This window comes from Rattus rattus, chromosome 3 (assembly GCF_011064425.1).
Source record: "Rattus rattus isolate New Zealand chromosome 3, Rrattus_CSIRO_v1, whole genome shotgun sequence".
In the NCBI taxonomy this organism is placed as follows: domain Eukaryota; kingdom Metazoa; phylum Chordata; class Mammalia; order Rodentia; family Muridae; genus Rattus; species Rattus rattus.
The window spans coordinates 91,081,148-91,104,361 of record NC_046156.1 but is presented as its reverse complement, the minus strand read 5'-3'; the positions used below and the strand labels follow the sequence as shown (position 1 = coordinate 91,104,361).

Genomic DNA, 23,214 nt, shown 5'->3' with positions numbered 1-23,214 from the left:
CCTTTCAACAGAGGAATGGATACAGAAAATGTGGTACATCTACACAATGGAGTATTACTCAGATATCAAAAACAATGATTTTATGAAATTCATAGGCAAATGGATGGAACTGGAAAATATCATCCTGAATGAGGTAACCCAATCACAGAAAAACACACATGGTATGCACTCATTGATAAGTGGCTATTAGCCCAAATGCTTGAATTACCCTTGATGCCTAGAACACATGAAACTCAAGAGGGACGACCAAAATGCGAATGCTTCACTCCTTCTTTAAAAGGGGAATAAGAATACCCTTGGCAGGGAATAGGGAGGTAAAGTGTAGAACAGAGGCAGAAGAAACAGCCGTTCAGAGCCTGCCGTACATGTGGCCCACACATATACAGCCACCAAACTAGATAACATGGATGAAGCAAAGAAGTGCAGGCAGACAGGAACCGGACGTAGATCTCTCCTCAGAGAGACAGCCAGAATACAGCAAATACAGAGGCGAATGCCAGCAGCAAACCACTGAACTGAGATCGGGACCCCGTTGAAGCAACCAGAGAAAGGACTTAAAGAGATGGAAGAGGCTTGAGACCCCATATGAACAATGCCAACCAATCAGAGGTTCCAGGACTAAACCACTACCCAAAGACTATACATGGACTGACCCTGGATTCCAACCTCATAGGTAGCAATGAATAGCCTAGTAAGAGCACCAGTGGAAGGGGAAGCCCTTGGTCCTGCTAAGACTGAACCCCCAGTGAATGTGATTGTTGGAGGGAGGGTGGTAATGGGGGGAGGATGGGGACAGGAAGCCCATATAGAAGGGGAGGGGGACGAGTTAAGGGGATGTTAGCCCGGAAACTGGGAAGGGTAAGAGCAATTGAAATGTAAATAAGAAATACTCAAGTTAATAAAGATAAAAAAAAGGAAATGAAGGAAAACAAAAATAAACAAGGAGAAGCCTATACAGAGGAAACACAAAAATCCCTGAAAGAATTCCAGGAAAACACAATCAAATAGGTGAAGGAATTAGAAATGGAAATAAAAGCATTAAAGAAAGCAGAAAGGGAGACAACCAAGGATATAGAAAACCAAAGGAAGAGACAAGGAGCCGTAGATACCAGCAGCACCAATAGAATACAAGACATAGAAGAGAGAATCACTGGAGCAGAAGATTCCATAGAAATCATCGACACAATTGTCAAAGTTAATGTAAAATGGAAAAAGCTACTGGTCCAAAACATACAGGAAATCCAGGACTCAATGAGCAGATCAAACCTAAGGATAAATGGTATAGAAGAAATTGAAGACTCCCAACTCAAAGGACCAGTAAATATCTTCAACAAAATTATAGAAGAAAACTTCCCTAACCTGAAGAAAGAGATGCCCATAAACATACAAGGAGCCTACAGAACTCCAAATAGACTGGACCAGAAAAGAAACTCCTCCCATCACATAATATTCAAAACACCAAATGCACAAAACGAAGAAAGAATATTAAAAGCAGTAAGGGAAAAAGGTCAAGTAACATATAATGGCAGACCTCTCAGAATTACATGAGACTTCTCACCAGAGACTATGAAAGCCAGAAGATCCTGGACAGATGTCATACAGACCCTAACAACACACAAATGTCAGGCCAGGTTACTGTATCCAGCAAAATTCTCAATTAATATAGATGGAGAAATCAATATATTCCATGACAAAACCAAATTTACACAATATTTTACTACAAATCCAGCCCCACAAAGGATAATAAACTGTAACACCCAACACAAGCAGGCAAGCTACAGCCTAGAAAAGCACGAACTATTTGTTTTACTACAAAACAAAGGGAAGACAAGCACACAAAAATAATCTCATATCCAAACATGAATATAAGAGGAAATAACAATTACTATTTCTTTATATCTCTCAACATCATTGGACTCAATTACCCAATAAAAAGACACAGATTAGCAAACTGGATATGCAATGAGGACCCAACATTTTGCTGCCTACAGGAAACACACCTCAGAGACTAAAAACAAACCCTCAGAGTGAAAGGCTGGAAAACAACTTTCCAAGCCAATGGTCTGAAGAAGCAAGCTAGAGAAGGCATTCTAATATGGAATAAAATCGATTTTCGACCAAAAATCATCAAAAAAGATAAGAAGGACACTTCTTATTCATTAAAGGAAAAATCCACCTAGACGAACTCTCAATCCTAAATATCTATGTTCCAAATACAAAGGCACCTACGTACATAAAAGAAACCTTATGAAAGCTCAAAGCACACATTGCACCTCACACAATAAGGAGATTTCAGCTCCCACTCTCATCAATAGACAGATCATACCAACAGAAATTAAACAGAGACATAGACAGACTAACAGAAGTCATGAACCAAATGGATTTAACAGATATTTTAGGACATTCTATCTTAAAACAAAAGGATACACCTTCTTCTCAGCACCTCATGGTACTTTCTCCAAAAGTGAACAGATAATCGGTCATAAAATAGGCCTCAACAGGTACAAAAATAAAGAAATAATCCCATGTGTCCTATCATACCATCAAGAGCTAAACCTGGTCTTCAATAACAATAAGGAAAGAATGCCCACATATGCATAGAAGTTGAACAATGCTCTACTCAATGATAACCTGGTTAAGGACGAAATGAAGAAAGAAATTAAAGACTTCTTAGAATTTAATGAAAATGAAGTGACAACATACCCAAACTTATGGGACACAATGAAAGCTGTGCTGAGGAAATCGCATAGCTTGGAGTGTCTGCAGAAAGAAACAGGAGAGAACATATATCAGCAGCTTGACAGCACATCTACAAGCTCTAGAAAAAAAAAAGAAGCAAATACACCCAGGAGGAGTAGAAGGCAGGAAATTATCAAACTCAGAGCTAAAATCAAACAAATAGACCCAAAAAGGACTATAAAAAGAATCAACAGAAACAAAGCTGGCTCTTTGAGAAAATCAACAAGATAGATAAACCCTTAGCCAGACTAACGAGAGGGCACAGAGATAATGTCCAAATTAAGAAAATCAGAAATGAAAAGGGAGACATAACAACAGAATCAGAGGAAATACAAAAAAAATCATCAAATCCTCCTATAAAAGCTTATATTCAGCAAAGCTTGTAAATCTGGAGGAAATGGACAATTTCCTAGACAGATACCAGGTACCATAGTTAAATCAGGAACCAATCTAAACAACCCCATAATTCCAAAAGAAATAGAAACAGTTATTAAAAGTCTTCCTACCAAAAAGAGCCTAGGTCCAGATGGGTTCAGTGCAGAATTCTATCAGACCTTCATAGAAGACCTTATAGCAATACTATCCAAACCATTCCACAATATTAAAGAGATGGTGTGCTACCGAATTCTTTCTATGAAGCCACAAATACCTAAACCACACAAAGACCCAAAAGAAAGAGAAGAAAGAGAACTTCAGACCAATTTCCCTTATGAATATCGATGCAAAATACTTAATAAAATTCTTGCAAACTGAATCCAGGAGCACATCAAAACAATCATCCATCATGATCAAGTAGTCTTCATCCCAGGTATGAGGGGATGTTTTAATATACGGAAAACCATCAATGTAATCCTCTATATAAACAGACTGAAAGATAAAAACCACATGATCATTTCATTAGATCCTGAGAAAGCATTTGACAAAATTCAGCACCCCTTCATGATAAAAGTCCTGGAAAGAACAGGAATTCAAGGCCTATAACTAAACATAGTAAAAGCCATATACGGCAAACCAGTAGCTAATTTAAACTAAATGGAGAGAAACTTGAAGCAATCCCACTAAAATCAGGGACTAGACAAGGCTGCCCAATCTCTCCCTGCTTATTCAATATAGTTCTCGAAGTTCTAGCCAGAGCAATCAGACAACAAAGGGAGAACAAAAGGATACAGGTTGGAAAAGAAAAAGTCAAAATATCACTATTTGCAGATGATATGATAGTATATTTAAGTGATCCCAAAAGTTCTACCAGAGAACTACTAAACCTGGTAAACACCTTCAACAATGGGGTGTGTATAAAATTAACTCAAATAAATCCTTTGCCTTCCTGTACACAAAAGAGACAAAAGCATAGAAAGAGATTAGGGAAATGACACCCTTCATAATAGTACCAAACAACATAAAATACCTCGGTGTGACTTTAACCAAGCAAGTGAAAGATCTGTATGATAAGAACTTTAAGCCTCTGAAGAAAGAAATTGAAGATCTCAGAAGATGGAAAGATCTCCCATGCTCATGGATTGGCAGGATTAATATAGTAAAAACGGCCTTTTTTACCAAAAGCGATCTACAAATTCAATGAAATCCCCATCAAAATTCCAATCCAATTCTTCTTAGAATTAGATAGAACAATTTGTAAATTCTTCTCAAATAACAAAAAACCCAGGATAGCTAAAACTATCTTCAACAATAAAAGGACTTCCGGGGGAATCACTATCCATGAACTCAAGCAGTATTACAGAGCAATAGTGACAAAAACTGTATGGTATTGGTACAGAGACAGACAGATAGACCAGTGGAATAGAATTGAAGAACCAGAAACACACACCTATGGTCACTTGATTTTTGACAAAGGAGCCAAAACCATCCAATGGAAAAAAAGAGAGTCTTTTCAGAAAATGGTACTGGTTCAACTGGAGGTCAGCATGTAGAAGAATGCAGATCGATCCATTCTTATCACCCTGTACAAAGCTAAAGTCCTAGTGGATCAAGGACCTTCACATCAAACCAGATACACTCCAGCTAATAGAAGAAAAAGTGGGGAAGCATATTGATGGCTTATATTCTAAGATTAAGAATCAACAAATGGATTATCATAAAACTACAAAGCTTCTGTATGGCACAGGACACTGTTGTTAGGACAAAATGGCAACCAACAGATTGGGAAAAGATCTTTTCCAATCCTACAAGTGATAGAGGGCTTATATCCAAATATACAAAGAACTCATGAAGTTAGACTTCAGGGAGCCAAAAACCTTAGTAAAAATGGGGTTCAAAGCTAAACAAAGAATTCACAGCTGAGGAATGTCGAATGGCTGAGAAGCACCTCAAGAAATGTTCAACATCTTAGTCATAAGGGGAATGCAAATCAAAACAACCCAGAGATTCAACCTCACACAAGTCAGAATGGCTAAGAGCAAAAACTCAGGTGACAGCAGATGCAGGCAAGGATGTGGAGAAAGAGGAACACTCCTCCATTTTGGTGGGATTGCAGACTGGTACAACCATTCTTGCAATATGTCTGGAGGTTCCTCAGAAAATTGGACATTGACCTACCTGAGGACCCTGCTATTCCTCTCTTGCGCATATACCCAAAAGATGGTCCAACAAATAACAAAGACCCATGCTCCACTATGTTCATAGCAGCCTTCTTTATAATAGCCAGAAGCTGGAAAGTACCCAGATGCCCTTCAACAGAGGAACGGATCAAGAAAGTGTTGTATACAATGGAATACTACTCCGCTCTAAAAAACAATGACTTATGGAATTCATAGGCAAATGAATGGAACTGTAATATATCATCCTGAGTGAGGTAACCCAATTATCAAAAAACACACATGGTATGCACTCATTGATAACTGTATATTAGCACAAATGCTTGAATTACCCTAGGTGCACAGAACACATGGAACTCTAGAAGGATGACCAAAATGTGAATGCTTTACTCCTTCTTTAAAAGGGGAACAAGAATACCCTTGGGAGTGAATAGGGAGGCAAAATTTAGAACAGAGGCTGAAGGAACGCCCATTCACATCCTGCCCCACATGTGGCCCATACATAAATAGCCACCAAACCAGATAAGATGGATGAAGCAGAGTAATGGAGTCTGATAGGAAACAGATGTAGATCTCTCCTGAGAGACACAGCCAGAATATGGCAAATACATAGGCGTATGCCAGCAGCAAACTACTGAACTGAGAACGGGACCCCTGTTGAAGCAACCAGAGAAAGGACTTAAAGAGCTTGAAGGGACTTGAGACCCCATGTGAACAGCAATACCAACCAACCAGAGCTTCCAGGGACTAAGCCACTACCTAAAGACTATACATGGACTGACCCTGGACTCTGACCTCATAGGTAGCAATGAATAGCCTAGTAAGAGCGCCAGTGGAAGGGGAAGTCCTTGGTCCTGCTAAGACTGAACCCCCAGTGAACGGGATTGTTGGGGGGAGGGCGGTAATGTGGGGAATGTGTGGAGGGGAACACCCATGTAGAAGAGGAGGAGGAGGGGTTGGGGGATCTTGCCCTGGAATCCGGGAAAGGGAATAACACTTGAAATGTAAATAAGAAATACTCAATTTCATAAAGTTGGAAAGAAAAGAAAGAGCCCAACAAACATTCATGATAAAAGTCTTGGAGAGGTCCAGGATACAGGGACATACCCATCGCAAACTGATAACTAGCATCAAATTAAATGGGAAGAAACTCCAAGCAGTTTTTCTAAAGTAAGGAGCTGGACAAGAGGGAACAGTCTCCCCATATGTATTCTATATAGTAGTCAAAGTTATATACAAATGCAATAATAGAACTAAAAGAGATCAATAGAACAGAAATTGAAAAGAAGTCAAAATATTGTCATTTGGAGATGATATGATAGTATACATAAGTGACTCCAAATATTTTCCTAGAGAACTCCTACAGCTGATAAACAGCTTGTACAAAATATCTGGATAGAAGACTAACTTAACAAACAAGATCAGCAACCTTCCTGTATACAAAAGAAAAAGGGCCAAGGAAGAACTCAAGATTTAATGCCCTTTATAATAGCCACAAATAATGTAAAATATTTTCATGAACTCTAAGTAAGCAAGGGAAAGACATATATGACAAGAATTTGAAGTGTGTGTAAAAAGAAATACAAGAAGGTATCAGAAGATGGAAAGTTTGGCCATATTCATTGATCAGTAGGATGAATATGGTAAAAAATGCTGTCATTCTCTCTAACACTAGGACATTGCTTAATTATGTTTATAGTAGCTCTATTTAAAATAACCAGAAACAGCAAACAACATACATGTTCCTCAGCCAAAGAATGTATTAAGAAAATGGGGTAATTCTACTCAATGTGAGTATTGATCAACTATGGCACATTTGTAGCTGAGGACTGCCTAGTCTGGCCTGAATGAGAGAGCATACACTTAATCCTGTAGAAACTTGATGTCCCAGGAAAGGAGGTTCCTTGCAGGTATGAAATAGGGGTTGCTGCATGGGTGGGGCAAACTCTTTCAGAAGCAAAATGGATGGGAGATTGGGTGAAGAACTCAGGGAGAGCAGACCACAAAAGGGGGCAAAATTTGGAATGTAAATATATAAAACAATTTAAAAAAAATACAATGACATTAAAATTTGCCAATGGGTAGAGCTCAAAATAATCATCCTGAGTGTGATAAACCAAGCCAAAAAGACACTGATTGTATGTACTCACTTATTAGTGAATGTTAGCTTAAAGTAAATGATAACCACGCTTCAATCCAAAGACACAGAGGGGCTACATAAGGATAGTTCAAAGGGGTCCCTATGAATCTCCTTGGGAAGAAGAAGTAGAAAAGACCCCTGATGTGTGGAAGGGACTAGGGAATTGGAACCTGATTGTTTATGTTGGGTGAGGAAGGAGGGAGAAAATACAGGGACAAACAAATGGAATTGTGTGCTATTTTGGGAAAAAGCTAGAAACCCAGTGCAATGGAAACTCCTGGAAATCTAAGAAGTGACTATAGCCAGAACTCCTATAGATTGGGATTGTGAAGCCCTAACTGGCAACCTCCTTTAATCAGGAGAGGCCATTAGTGAAGGTATTTGGGCACTGATCTAGATACATAATCTTCAACCTACAATTTGTCCTACTTATAAGATGTTCTGTATTAAAGGCTGCCCAGAAATAGTGAGAGTGGCCACCAAATGCTGGTGCCGACTGAGAGACATACAACAATGGAATCCCACACATGATACTGCCTGAAATGCCAGGACCTAGAGGGTGGATATCCCAGAGAATAGAATAAAACCTATAATCGAACCAAAAAGACTGCCATCTGACCACCGAAAAGTCTTGATTTCTTCCTTTCTCATTTATATGTCTTTGACATCCTTTTGTTGTCTAATTGCTCTGAGTAGAACTTCAAGTAGTATATTGAATAGGAAGGGAAAGAGTGGGCAGCCTTGTCTAGTCCTTGGTTTTAGAAGGATTGCTTCAATTTTCTCTCCATTTTGTTAAATGCTGGCTTTTGGTTTGCTGTTCATTGCTTTTATAATGTTTAGGAATGGGCCTTTAGTTTCTGACTTTTCAAGAAGTTTAACATGTTTTGTCAAATGCTTATACTACTCCAAAGTTCTAGCCAAGGGCAATTAGACAATGAAAGGAGGTCAAAGGGATCCAAATTGGAATGAAAAGAGTCAAAATGTGACTGTTTACAGAAGAAATGATAGTATACTTATGTGATCCCCAAATTCCATCAATGAACTCCTACAGTTGATAATCAACTTCAGCAAAGTGGCTGGATATGAACTACACACAAAGAAATCAGTACCCTTCCAATTCTCAAAGGATAAACGAGCTGAAAGAAATTAGAGGAAAGACACCCTTCACACTAGTCCCAAATAATATAAAATGTCTTGGTATGACTCTAACCAAAGAAGTGAAAGACCTATACAACAAGAACTTCATGTCTCTGAAGAAGGAAATCAAAGAAAACCTCTGAAAATGGAAAGATCTCCCATGATCATGGATTGGCAGGATTAACATAGTAAAAATGGTCATTTTACCAAGGGCAATCTACTGATTCAATGCAATCCCCATCAAAATACCAACTCATTTATACATAGAGACTGAAAGAAGACTTCTCAAATTCATCTGCAGCAAGAAAAAAACCTAGGATAGTGAAAACTATTCTCAACAATATGAGGACTTCTGGGGGCAACACTATCCCTGACCTCAAGCTGTACTACAGAAGAGTATTGATTAAAAACCACATGGTATTGGTACAAGATAGACAGATAGATCTGTGGAATAGATCTGAAAATCCAGAATTAACTCACACACCTAAGGTCACATGACCTTTGACAAATAAGCCAAAACCATCTAGTGGAAAAAATGTAGAAGAATGCAAATTTATCTATTCTTATTTCATTATACAAACTCAAATCTAAGTGGATCAAATTTAAGTGGATCAAGGATCTCCACATAAAACCAGATACTCTGAAATTAATTGAAGAGAAATCTGGAAAGGTCCTTAAACACATTGGCCCAGGGGAAAATTTCTGAACAGAACACTAATTGCTCAGTCTCTAAGAGAAACTATAGACAAATGGGATTGCTTAAAATTGCAAAGCTTCTGCAAGGCAAAAGACACTGTCAATAGAACAAACTGCAGCCTACAGATTGGAAAAGATCTTTAGCAACTGTATGTCTGATAAAGGGCTAAATATATAATATATCCAAAAATAAAGAATCTAGCCTCTGGAGAACCAAACAACCATATTAAAAATGGAGTAGAGAGCTAAACAAAATATTCTCACCTGAGTAATCTCAAGTGACTGAGAAGCACCTAAAGAAATGTTCAACATTCTTAGTCATCAGGGAAAGGCAATTCAAAATGACCATGAAAATGTATCTCACATGGCTTAGATAAAAACCTCAGGTTAGAGCAGATGCTGGCAAGGATCACTCCTCGATTGCTGGTGGGATTGAAACCTGGTTCGATGATTCTGGAAACCAGTCTGGCAGCTCAGAAAATCGGATAGTACTATCCGAGGATGCAGCTATACCACTCCTGGGCATAAACCCAAAAGACACTCCAACACATAACAAGGGCACATGCTCCACTATGTTCATAGCAGCCTTATTTTTAATAGCCAGAAGCTGGAAAGAACCCAGGTGTTCCTCAACAAAGGAATGGATACAGAAAATGTGGTACATTTATACAATGGAGTGCTACTCAGCTGTTAAAAAACAATGAATTCATGATATTTGCGGGCAAATGGATGCAACTAGAAAATATCATCTTGAATTAGGTAACCTCGTCACAAAAGAACACACATTGTATGTACTCACTGATAATTAGGTATTAGACAAAATGCTCTGAACAACTATGATACAAATCATAGACCATATGAAGCTGAAGAAAAAGGAAGACCAAAGTGTAGATGCTTCAGTCATACTTAGAAGGGGGAACAAAGTAATCACAGGAGGTAGAGTAAGAGAGGGATCTGGGATGGAGAGATGAGGGAGAGGGAAAAAGAGGGAGGTTCAGGTGTGGGAGGAGAGAATGGGGGAAGAAGTACAGAGGATCAGGAAACTGAATTGAGCTATGTAGTAGTGAGGGATGGGACGTTGGGGGTAGCAACTAAAAAGTCCCAGATCCCAGGAAAGTAAAAGGCTCCCAGGACCCAACAGGGATGACATTAGCTGAAATACCCACCAAAGGGGAGAAAGAACCTGCAGAGACCATATCCAACAGTTAGGAATGGTCCGAGTTTGAAGGATGGGGACACCAACCCATCTTAAAAATATTAACCTGGATTTGCTCTTGTCTTAGGGAAATGCAGGGCAAAGAGGAGAGTAGAATCTGAAGAAAAGGCCATTCAGAGACTTCCTCTCCTAGGGATTTATCCCACCTGCATTCACCAAACCTGGACACTATTGCTGGTGCCAACAGGTGCATTCGATAGGAGCCTGGTACAGTTGTTTACTGAGAGGCACTGCTAGATATTGACCAATACAGATGTGGATGTTTACAGCCAACCAGCAGACTGAGCAGGGGCATGCCTCAGGATGAGTTAGGAGAAGTACTGAAGGAGGTGAAGAACATAGGAAGAAGAAAAATATCAAGCAGCCATACCCCTTAGAGCTTCCAGGGACTAAGCCACAAATCAAAGAGTACACATGGAGGGACTCATGGCTCCAGCCGCATATGTAGCAGTGGATTGCCTTATCTGGCATCAATGGGAGATGAGGTACTTGGTCCTATGGATGCTCAATGCCCCAAGGTGAGGGTATTCTAGAGTTGTGAGGCAGGAGTGGGTGTGTGTGTGGGTAGGTGAGCACCCTCAGAGAAACAGGATGTGGGGCTATGGGATAGGGGGTTTATGGTGGGTAAACAGGAAAAGAGGATAACCTTTGAAATGCAAACAAATAAACAATAAAAATGTTCAATGAAATGATGTATAAGCGTATTCTGTTATACTCTGACTGGTGCCTAGCTCAATTTTCATTAGAATGGTTTCATCTTGCAACTAATGGAAATCAGTGCAGAGACTCAAATCCAAACTCAAACATTAGGTAGAGTTCAGGGAATCCTGCAGAAGAGGGAAAAAGGTAAAGCTTCTAGGAGCCAGAGGGGTCAAGAACAACACATGAAACTCACAGAGTTGAGTAACCAGGGCTCTTAAGAAGTCCAGCATTCTGAACCAACAATCAGGGAGCCTGCCTGGGACTGCCCTAGGCCCTCTTCATATATGTTAGAGTTGTATAGCTTGCTCTTCTTGTGGGAGTCCTAACAGTGGGATCAGAGTCAGTCTAATTCTTTTGTTGTCTTTTGAGATTCTTTGTCTCATACTGAGTTGCCTTTCCAGCCTTAATACAAATGGAGGTGTCTAGATTGACTGTTCTTTGATATGTCATGTTTAGTTAATATCCATGGGAGTCTTGCCCTTTTCTGAAGAGAAAGAAAGGAGGAGTGGATGTAGGTGGGGTAGAAACAAGGTGGGGTTAGGGTAGGGGAAGGATGGAGGGACACTGCAGTTGGGATGTAAAAAAAATCACATAAAAGGTAACGGATATGTTAAATAAATACATGTTAATATAGTAAAAGTACAAATTAGGAAAATATGACCTTTCTATTTCAAAAGATAATAAAATTACTATGTTCCTTTGAAACATTCTCAAAATATCAAAATACTACTAAATTATATTAAATTTTCTATATATTTTAATTTAACATGGATTCTTCACATTTTAAATAGATAGAGAACAATACAGAAAACCCGTATGCTTCATTGAGCAAAATGATTTGGAATATGGTAAAAGTTTTACATGTTTTGTAGTTCTTTAGTGCCTGAAAATTACACTTTTCTTTCTATATATAAACAAAAGCATGTCAGAATAACTAACCCTGTAAGATTCAGTCTTCCAAAATAGCGTTGAGTTCTTTGGAAGAACAAGTTCATATTTTGAAGTTGTAAATTTGTATTCTCCAACCTTGACAAAGGCGATATTTCCAGCATTATCCATGTGCCAATTGAGAATATCATAATATCCACGTACTATGTCTCCAAAGAAATCAATCTCTATTATTCTTCCATCATGTGTAGTAAATTTTGTATCCCTAAAGTATTTCCATAGCTAATAATGAGGAATAAGAGAAGAGTTAAAAGTGTAAAAAAAGTAATTTGTAAGCATTTAAATACTTAGAATAAAAAGATTTGTGAAGAAAGTAGATTGATTTCATATGTAATTCATCGTATTCTCTTTTTTCTATTGCTTTTTTTTTTTTTTTACCAATTCTGATATTCGTTATCCACAGGTGATAATTAAAACAGAAATAATGGTTTGATAAATTGAGATATGCTGTGCATGTAACATGCACTCTGGGTTATAAAGTTTTAAAAAGGATGGAATCTATCTTGTAAATAATTTCACATTATTATTTTATTACCATGAAAATATTAAATTATTACAACACAATAAATAGTATTTTAGACATATTAAGTTAAACAATATATGACATTTAATTTTACCTATATTTCCTTACTTTTGGTCTTTAGATAATTTTAATATGCCATTGATGTATACTACAATTGTATGTATTTGCTAGAGTAAAATAAGCATATACTATGGTTTTGCAGTATAATATCTTTGTTTCAAGAGACAAGAGACAAGAGAATAAATAATTTCACTCCCCTTACTCCACTTTCCCTATGTAAAATACAATAGTCCACAATAAATTCCTTCTTTTGAAACTCTCAGTCTAATAGAGAGACTGGGATATTAACTCTAAAAATTAAACTCAATAAGTTTATGTAGGTGTTGTTTCCTCCCAAATTTAAACATATCATCTTTTCAGGGAAGCTCTTTAAGTAATAAGGCAAACATCTCAAAATAGCTTTAAAGTCCACGTAACTGAGCACATTCATTAGGTAGCTTCCTCACAGAGTAAGCAAGGAAAGCTGAAAGTCCTTCTCAGACTGTGTTAAATTGCAAAGAAGAACCAGACAAGACAAGGTGCAAAGAAGACTCTTGAGGTCAGTCCATCTGCTGGGAGAAAAAGAAGCCAGCTGAGGTACCTGGAAGTTATTTAGACCAACTAGGGAAGGACACACCACTGAGCGGCCTGAAAGCTATTCTCAAGGTTCAAAGATTGATTTGTGAGCTGTCACCCATGCTAGGTAGGCCTAGGTGTTGCACCTGTCTTAGAGCCATTTCTGTTCCTGTACCTAACTCTTCACCCATATTCCTTTAGGTTACCCCAATAAAATCCATTGATTGAGTGAGTTGGCCTTCGGTGGTGTCTGATTGTGGTGTTTAGGGCTCCCTATCTGGGTGAGTAGATGTGTGTGCTGCATCTCCATAGGAAAAGTTGTGTCACATCACAGTTGCTTTTGTAGAAAAAATGTTGAGAGGGAAACCAAAGAAGTAAGAAGTAATTGATTTTGGAAATTGGAAATTCTTTATTTCTCAGAAAAATTCCACTTTAGCTGGGTTATAAAAGATTAGCAGGGCATTTTTCTGAGAGTATGCTTCTGAATTGTTAGCTTCCATTATGTAGAAATGGCCTTGGTGAGTGGTACAATAGTTCGTAGGACTGACTTTTAATCTATAGAATGAAAAACAGACTTTGAGAAGAATTCTTTATTCTCAATGAGAAAACAACCTCTTTCTAACTTGCTCTTCTCTTCATTAACATTAGGTAAGTGAGAGCATGCTTTCCTTAGCATGAAGGAAATTCATCACACAGGGCATATCCTTGGTCTTCATCTGCCCTACCTGCTGTACTTGAATTTCTTAAAAAAAAAAAGGCCTTAGTGTGGTCAAAACCTCTCCATAGACCAGCAAGACTGGGATCTGGAGTCTTTTGGTTCCGTTAAATATTGTGACAACAACAAGGCATACATTTATGAAACATTATTTGCCTTTGTTTTAAAAAGAGGATTATTATTTTTCCTGACCTTTATAGTAGTAATTAAGGCTATATATCTGAAAAAGTTTACTAACTGGATATATTAAGAAAGTGTTCACTCCTTCTTTAAAAGGGGAACAAGAATACCCTTGGCAGGGAAGAGAGAGGCAAAGATTAAAACAGAGACTGAAGGAACACCCATTCAGAGCCTGCCCCACATGTGGCCCATATATATACAGCCACCCAATTAGACAAGATGGATGAAGCAAAGAAGTGCAGAAGTGTAGATCGCTCCTGAGAGACACAGCCAGAATACAGCAAATACAGAGGCGAATGCCAGCAGCAAACCACTGAACTGAGAATAGGACCCCCGTTGAAGGAATCAGAGAAAGAACTGGAAAGAGCTTGAAGGCTCGAGACCCCATATGTACAACAATGCCAAGCAACCAGAGCTTCAGGACTAAGCCACTACCCAAAGACTATACATGGACTGACCCTGGACTCTGACCTCATAGGTAGCAATGAATATCCTAGTAAGAGCACCAGTGGAAGGGGAAGCCCTGGGTCCTGCTAATACTGAACCCTCAGTGAACTAGACTGTTGGGGGAGGGCGCAATGGGGGAGGGTGGGGGGAACACCCATAAGGAAGGGGGAGGAGGAGGGGATGTTTGCCTGAAACCGGAAAGGGAATAACACTGGAAATGTATATAAGAAATATTCAAGTTAATAAAAAAAAAAAAAAAAAAAAGAAAAAAAAAAAAAAAAAAAAAAAAAAAAAAAAAAAAAAAAAAAAAAAAAAAGAAAGTGTTTTAGTTACCATCTATTACTTTATGTCACCTGGCCTTTTGTTTTCTTCTAATGGTTTTCCTGTCTCTTCTCAATGCCCATGGGATACATGTCAAAAATCATAAAAATTTAACACATATGCTTAGTCCATGAAATATTCTCCCCACTCCTTATCAATAGTCAAGCAAATAAATGGTCAAAGACTTCCACAGTCTGACCCTTGCTGTGATCATCCTTTCTACAGTTTCATTGAATTGAATTTTTTGTGTAGTTGAACATCTTTCTCTAACATCATAATAATTCTCAAGAATTTAAAAATGCCAGGTGGGTATTGGGCATTGCCCTAGTCCCACAGAATGATGCAAATATGCAGGATAAACTTGTCTCACTAGGAGAATGATGCAAAGGAACAGGAGAAGTAAAATAAGGAGGAGAGAAAAACACAATGTAATTTAGAAATTTTCAAGTAAGTAACAGAATTTCAAAGATTTTTCTAGTCTTTTCTGTTGGTAGGATAATCTTGACACCTAAGTAAACACTGGGTACTGCTTTGGTTTCTTTTAAAAAATACTGTATATTGATACATTTACCAGCTTTTTAGATTCACAGAACGAAGAGTTACCTGGGTGACTAAGAACCTCCAGCACAGAATGCAGTGCTGACCAACCTGAAAATGAAAGTTAAATGGAAATGCAAGGGTCCCAGCCATTGTGGCCTCTATTAAATTGACAGAGTTTTTATAAGAGTAAAAGGATAATGATCAGGTGAATAAGAAGTAACACATTAGTGATGTTAAGTGGATCTCTTGTGGGCTGACAAGAACAAAGCAGGGATGCTCAAGTTCCCTTTCTTTTGTAAATATGTGTGTGTGTGTGTGTGTGTGTGTTGGGGGGGGTGGACAAAAACATGCAGGAATTAAATGGATGAGACCAGTCTTACCAAGATTGCTCATATTTACCAACATGAATTGTTTGACAGATGATGAAGGAAGGCAGAGTACATGTGGATGTCTCAGTTACCAGCTATAATTTTTATCCCCTGATATCCATCCTTTGTCTGGGTCTTGATATATTGTATTAAGACCTCATTCTATAATCTTTCCTTTAATTAGATAAGACTATTTTTTAAGACAAAATTCTGGAGTGTAAGGAAAATTGTGTAAAATATCTAGGAAGCATCCTAACCTAGAGGGACATAAAATTCTTTGCTTAACATGAATCTGATGTTTTGGAATCCAAGTAGGGATCTTAGATTACAAGATGCATGCTGGAAACAGGAAAGAGACCAAAGGAGGAAACCAGAGTCACTACCACATGCTTACTCCTAGACAAATGTACATTTCATATTTGTGAAGAATAACAGACTATTTTGTAAAATGCATTATTAGTTTTTTGTGAGACAGGTTTGTTATTGAAAACAAACCTAGTAATTTGGTAAGAAATGTGGACTCGAGGAATCAAGTCATCCAGACAAGTCATGATGGTATAAAATCATACAGAAGCAAGTCAGCAATTTCAATGGTATGAGCATGGAAGCAAAATCTTGACTTTACATCATGCTACATCATAGGATCAAATAACATACCTCCCCTGACTCAAAGTCAGGTATAATTGGACATGCTACATTTTCCCTATATTCTTCTGTTATGTCAGCTTTGCTTAAACGATCCATGGCATAAGCTATAAGATACACAGCTTGTTTGACATTGTTTGTGATTCTCAGCTGAGATGTGTCCAGATAGGTATTTTTCAGATCCTCCAGTTTCTCCTCTCCAGTGCAGAGCTGATCAGACATGTCATATAATCTGTCTTCTTTACCAGTCATATTCACTCTGTGGTCCACATTGTAAGACACACTGCTGTTGGGCCAGGTACAGTTAAAGGCAGTTTGCCAGAATTCAATGGTCAGGAGATCATTTGGATCCTTGCTAGGATGTATATCATAAAGAAATTCTTTTAATCCTGGTATAACACTTCTCGGGATTGCAAATCCAATGGTTCCACCAAAATAGGGAAAATACTCAGGCTTTGCAATGAGAGCTGAGGTAATCCAGGCTTCACTGGCTATCCATGTCCTGTCAGTTATGTTATGATGAACCACTTCCAGCACAAAGGGGCTGAGATGAATGTCAGTTGCATAAAGCACAATGACTTTGGCACTGGATTTCTTTACTTCATTAACAGCTATTTGCATTTTCTCATTGGAGTAGACTTTTGGAATAGTTTCAGAGAAAGCAACACAGAGGTGGGACCTCTCCATTTTTTCCCTAAATAATTTTACTCCGTGTTTACCATAATCATCATCAGTTGCAATAGCACCTACCCAGACCCATCCAAAATGTATAATCAGATTCACAATTGCCTCAGACTGGTACTTATCACTGGGTATTGTGCGAAAAATGTTTGGAAATTTAGAAATGTCACTGAGAATTGAGGAGGAAGAAGCATAGCCCACCTAAAATTGGAAATATTTATAGTTAGTGGGAAGCAGGAGCCAAAAATTAAATGAAAATGATACCTTCAGAATATTTGAGAGGGGGCTGAACATCCTTGTGTAGACAATGACTTTCTACTCGATCTTCTACTTACTGGATGGGGATAGGGACAATTCTGACAACACTTTGGTTGCCCTTCAACAAAAAGATTTCAGGACTGCCAATAGTTAAGATAATGATCCCTAGTATCACTAGTGTTCATGGGTGGGACCCCAGCAGTTTCAGGAAGGTCTCTCCCAGTTTCCTTCATCGTGCTGGACATTTTTCACTTCCCTGAGTCAGCATATCCAATCTCTTCTTCAGCTTTATCAGCTCACGTGCAGAGATGATGGCCTAATTCCAAGTTTTAATCTGCACACTCACATGACTTGGTCTCTATGCGCTCTCCTTGTCTTGCTTCTGATTTCTTAACTGTGTTCTGTTTTTTTCATTTGTCTTTATTTTCCTGCTATCAGGACTCCTGTGCATGCAGGTCCTAACACTTGTTTTGAGCGACATGAAAGAATGGATACTCATTAGAGTTTAGGGCAGATAGAACTCAATAGCAGCTGCCATTTAGATGAGCTACATGAAACTCAGCCTGAAGATATGTGCCAAGTTGCCCGCCTTTCTTTGTATTCTTTTTCACTGTACTTTGTTTCCTATTTTTCCCACTCATATTTCAAACTCTCTAAGTCAAATGCTTTATTTGATTTGTCCTTGTGGGAAATTAATTCAGCATTTGTCTAAAAGGAACTGGTCTTTGGGTTTTATCTGGAGGATAACAAAAGAAAAGGAAAGAAAGGAATGATGGGAGTTAGGAATGAAGGATTGGAAGGATGAAGAAAGAATGAAAGCGATAAAGAAAGAAAGAAAGAATAAGTAATTTCAAAGCATTAATTACTGGAAAAAATATCTAGAATAATTTCAAAGCCTGCGAAAGGAATGGGTCAGGATGTGTGGATATGAATGGTGAGCCAGAAGTAATGGCAGATTTTCACCCAACTTTCCTTCCTCTATCCTATGTTCCCTCCTCTTTTCTCTCTCTCTCTTTTCCTGATCTTTTTGAGACAGCATATTCTTGTTCACCATCCCTGACTGTCTTGGCACTCACTTTGTTAAACAGGTTGGCTTTAAACGTATAGAAGGTCAACTGCCTCTGCCTCCTAAGTTCTGGAATTAAAGGCATGGGCCACCCCTCCTGGCAAGTGTTTGCATTTCTTTTTAAGCGCACTATTCCAAATACCTGAAGTACACTGTAACTCTGTAGAATTCTTGAAATTGCAACTGACATAGTTGATCCTCCTGCTCCAATAATTCCAACGAGGTATTTTCCAGTGCTGTTTTTAAGGTTAGGCTTGTATTCTTCCTGCCCTGTTAGAAACACCAAGGCTGACTCCATTGCTTTGGTGGTGGAGAAACAGTTGTCAAATATCTGGTAGCCCAGAGTGTGTTCAGGCAAAATATCCTTCCTCTCATTAATCTCCTTGATTGTGTGGATCATGGTTTTCATCCAGCGGAAACCCCGGAAATTAAACCTGGAAATGAAAAGCCTTGGTGAGTCAGTGACCACTAATGGGGTTAGGAAAAGAGGAAGCAGGTCAGGGAAGAAGCTTCAGTTGAGTGAGTGATTACAGCATTTGCTGAAAGAACAACAGGTGTCTCAATTTTCTGTACATATCAAAGGGTTTAAGTCTTTATAAGTGACTGGTTTACATTTTCTAGGCCTATACATCTCTTTTATGCTACTACATTTGGAAATTCATTCTTCTTTTCAAAATTATTCTTCTACTGACAATTTTCATAACCAAACAAACCTAACAATCTCTCAGAATAGGCTGCCTCACTTCATTGAATGTCACTGGAAACAATGACTCTCACATTCTGGGCCCTTTTTCTTCTGAATATTAATTATAATAATGAAATAATTTTAATACATTGAATACTTGTGGCATACGTTATTAAAATCAGAATTTAAATTTCTGTATGCTGCTATGTTTCAATTATAAAATACAAGTTATTGTTGAGGTATGTTTAACTGAAGTTGTCTTCTTATTACTCACATGTACAAACATAGATATCAGCCTCTCATTTTTTTGTTTTGCATTTGTTACAAAGGGACATATTGTTCCTATGTTTCACCACCATATTGTTTCCAAGTCCTTCAACATGAAACAACACCAAAACCTCCTCTTCTCATCCTCTTTTTCACCTGTGTTCTAACTATAATTTCGCAAAACACATAGCAATTATGTGAGTAACTGCTTTATTGCTATGTTCTGTAGCTAGCTGTACCATTTCATTTTATATCTTTAGTTTAAAATATCCTGTAACTTAAATACATAAAAGTAATTTAGATATTTACTGTTAGCTTGTATTTTTCTTCCTGTCTTTGTGAGTGCAAATTCTGTTATGTGCGGAGATGTCAATGACAAATGTCCTTCTCAGTCACTCTCCACCTTAATGTAAGAAACAGCGTTCCTCACTGATTCTCAATCTTGACATGGCTAGGCCCAGCTTTTAGGAAGCCCTATTGGTCTTCCTGTTTCTGCTTACTGAGCCTTTGGATAGCAGATTGCCACCACGCCAAGCTGTTTTTAGGTGGATCTAGGGCCTTTAGCCCAGGTCCTCTCCCTAGCAAGGTAAGATTTTATGAACTGAGGCATCTCCTCAGACCAGTCTATCTAATTTCTATTTCTGTTCGGATTTTCTTTTCATTTAGTGTTCAGCTGTTGAGTTCTTGTGGTGTTGTATACTATAAATACAGTAACAAGAACCTATTATCTGCTTCTTTTTCCAGAAAATGTTGATCTCTGTAAGGACGAAGAATCAAACAAAATTTATATATATGTACATGCATTTATCTCAAACAAAACTTGGATGATAATAAATGCATGAGCAAAGAAATTCAAAAGCCATGTATCCTAGACTATAACAGCTAAACATGTGTTTGAAGGATGATAGAGAGCTGGGGAGAGCACTGCAGACAGACAGGTGGTGAGGAGTTCCTACAAGTGGAGACAGACCCTTCAAGTAGAAAAACAGTCAAGCATAGAAATGGTCAGTAATTTTGAGACAGTCAGGGAGGTAACACCATTAAGGAAAAGCATTAAGCAGAAGAGACTAGAACAGAACATTTTGTAGCATCTTGTTACTTAATTTCCAAGTGCACACTGATGGCAATGTACATCTTCTAAGTAAGTACTCTTAAAAGCAATATAGAATGTCTACACTAGCTTGTTATTGTTTCTTGCAATACTTTTTCAGTATTTTACTCTGAGATAGTGTCTATCTTTTTTGTTGAGGTGTGTTTGTGCTGTACAGCAGAATGATTTTTCCTGTTTATACATCCACTTTGTTAGCCAGTGTTTTTTTTTAAAAGGGTAATTGAGTTCATTGATGTTTAGAGATATTAATGAACAACAATGGGAAATTGCTGCTATTTTGATGTTGGTATTATCATAGTGTGTGTCTGTTTCTCTTCTTTTGGTTTTCCTTGTGTGAAATTACTTCTTGGGTGTAGTTAGACTCATTGGAGTGAAGTCTTATTTCTAGTGCTTACTAAGAGCTGAGTTTTGGGATATAAATTGTTTAAATTTGATTTTGTCTTGGAATATCTTGTTTTCTTTGTCTCTGATGATGGAAAAATATTGCTGGGCATAGTGGTCTTTGCTGGCATTTGTGATCTTTTGCAGTTTGCAAGACATGTGACCAAACCCTCCTCTCTGCTGGCTTCAGTGTGAGAGGATAGAAATAGTTCTCCAGTAACTTGAGGTTCATGGATTCATTTAGTAGTTAAAACAACTCCAGATGTCTCTTAAATCCTTTCCAAACCAAAACAGATGTTGAGTCTCACAGCCAACATTAGTCTGGTTACTTGCAATCTTGTGGAAGAGGTGGGGGAAAGATTGATGAATGTGGAGAGCATATGGATTCTACAAAAAGACCAAAACAATAAACCAACCCTGACCCTTGTAAGGCCCTACAGACTGAACCAACCTACTAAGTGCATATGAGGTCTAGACCTGGGCTCCCTGCACAATGTAGCAGACATACAGTTTGGAATTCATGACAGTCTCCCAAGACCTGGACTAGGGACTTTCCCTGACTCTCTTGACTGCTTGTGGATCCAGTTCCCTTAAATGGTCTGTATTGTTTGACCTCAGGGAGAGAGAATGTTTCTAGTTCTGCAGTGAGTTGATGTTCCAGGGTGGGTTAATACCTGGGAGGCAGAGTGATATCCCTATTCTCTGAGAAAAAGATAAGTAGTGGGGGAGAAACTTTATGAGGGGAATTCTACGAGAAGAGGAGGTGTGGTGGTCAGGCTGTAAAGTCGATAGATAAATGACAGATAGATAGGTAGAGATGATAGATGATAGAAAGATAACAAATACACAAAATTAACTTTGATTTCATTTCAAGGTCTACAAAATATTCACCTGCCTTGAGCCTGTAATTGTATCTTTAAATTAACCAAGTTATTAATTATTTCTTTCCAAATGAAAAAACCTATCTGCCTCAAAGTGGGTTATTTACAATAATGGGAAAACAGGAATAATCTTCAACATCCAGATCTGGCTTCTGAACTGTATGGTAATATTTTCTACTTTAAAATAATCCTCGAATAGAGAGATGATGCAGTAGTGTGAACAGAACAGGCATTGAAATAGGAAGTAGCCATTCTACAATGATTAAAACTGCATAGAAGGGATGGGGCATCCTTAACAATTAACAAGGAAAGCATCTCAAAGTAAATATGTGAGGTTTGGGGAGAAATTTCCTCATTCATTGGTTTCTATAATGATTCCCACAGGACTATTACACAGTGTGTATCAATTTTTTCTTCAAATATGTTATAAATTTAACTTGTGTGTGTCTTAACCAAAGCAAGATATAAGACACTCTTTTCTTAGTATCATTTCTTTGTAATATTTTCAGAATAATATAAATCTTCCCTTTTGTGTACAATTTAACATATGGTGCCTGAATCGAGTATCTTGAAATAGTTGTTGTTTTCCATATCAAACTTCTCCACACCCAATCTTGTATTCATGAAGCAGTCAGTTACTGTTAAATAAATGATGACACAATGAAATTAACATTAATTTAGCTTCTGAATTCTACATAAAGTGAGTCTTGTATAGGGGTTGTCACACTAGGAGAACTTGCGTTACACGAAGAAAGTGCAAAATACTTGGAGAACATTGGAAATGGGTGTGAATAGGGGAACTGTGGAATGTTAAAGTTTAAAATGAATTGTGTAGAACTAATTTTAAAGAAATATGTTAAAAATATAAAACTAAAAAGTATCAACTGAAATCATAATTTTCAATATTACACAGATCCTTAAAAAAACCATAGTGATGAAATTAGTTTTTCCAGAGGATAATTTTACTTCTCACATCATTTCTCTCATAGGACAAACAGAATTAATTCTTTTTTATAATTGATTTATTTTATTTGCATTGGTGTTTTGCCTTCCTCTATGTCTGTATAATGATGTTACAGACAGTTGTGAGCTGCCATGTGGGTACTGGGAATAGAACTGTTGTCCTCTTGCAGAGCAACCAGTCATCTTAACTACTGATCCATCATCTACCCAGATCCACCAAATTATTTGTAATAGACAAAGAATTTATATTGAAATACTTGAAAACCTAGAATATGATGTACATATTTCTAATCACAGCATAAGGCAGAATGAGGAGGAATTTTATAATTTCTAGGCAAGCCTAGTCTACATTGTAATTTACTGGCACACTAGGGTTAATGGTAAGATCTATCTCTGCAAGCTAAATAGAAAAATCATTTCAATAAAAAGGTTTTATT

At 37.9% G+C, this 23,214-nt stretch overlaps 1 protein-coding gene across 1 annotated transcript in view; it reads right to left on the bottom strand.

Annotated features, from left to right (window-relative positions):
- Positions 1–18,931, bottom strand: part of LOC116896819 (vomeronasal type-2 receptor 1-like) — a 29,005-nt gene extending 10,074 nt beyond the window's left edge. Inside the window, 3 exon segments of the mRNA XM_032898294.1 lie at positions 12,122–12,352; positions 16,497–17,394; positions 18,654–18,931. Coding sequence (XP_032754185.1) covers positions 12,122–12,352; positions 16,497–17,394; positions 18,654–18,898 — 1,374 coding nt within the window. The 5' untranslated portion in view covers positions 18,899–18,931.
- Between the last annotated feature and the right edge of the window lie 4,283 nt (positions 18,932–23,214).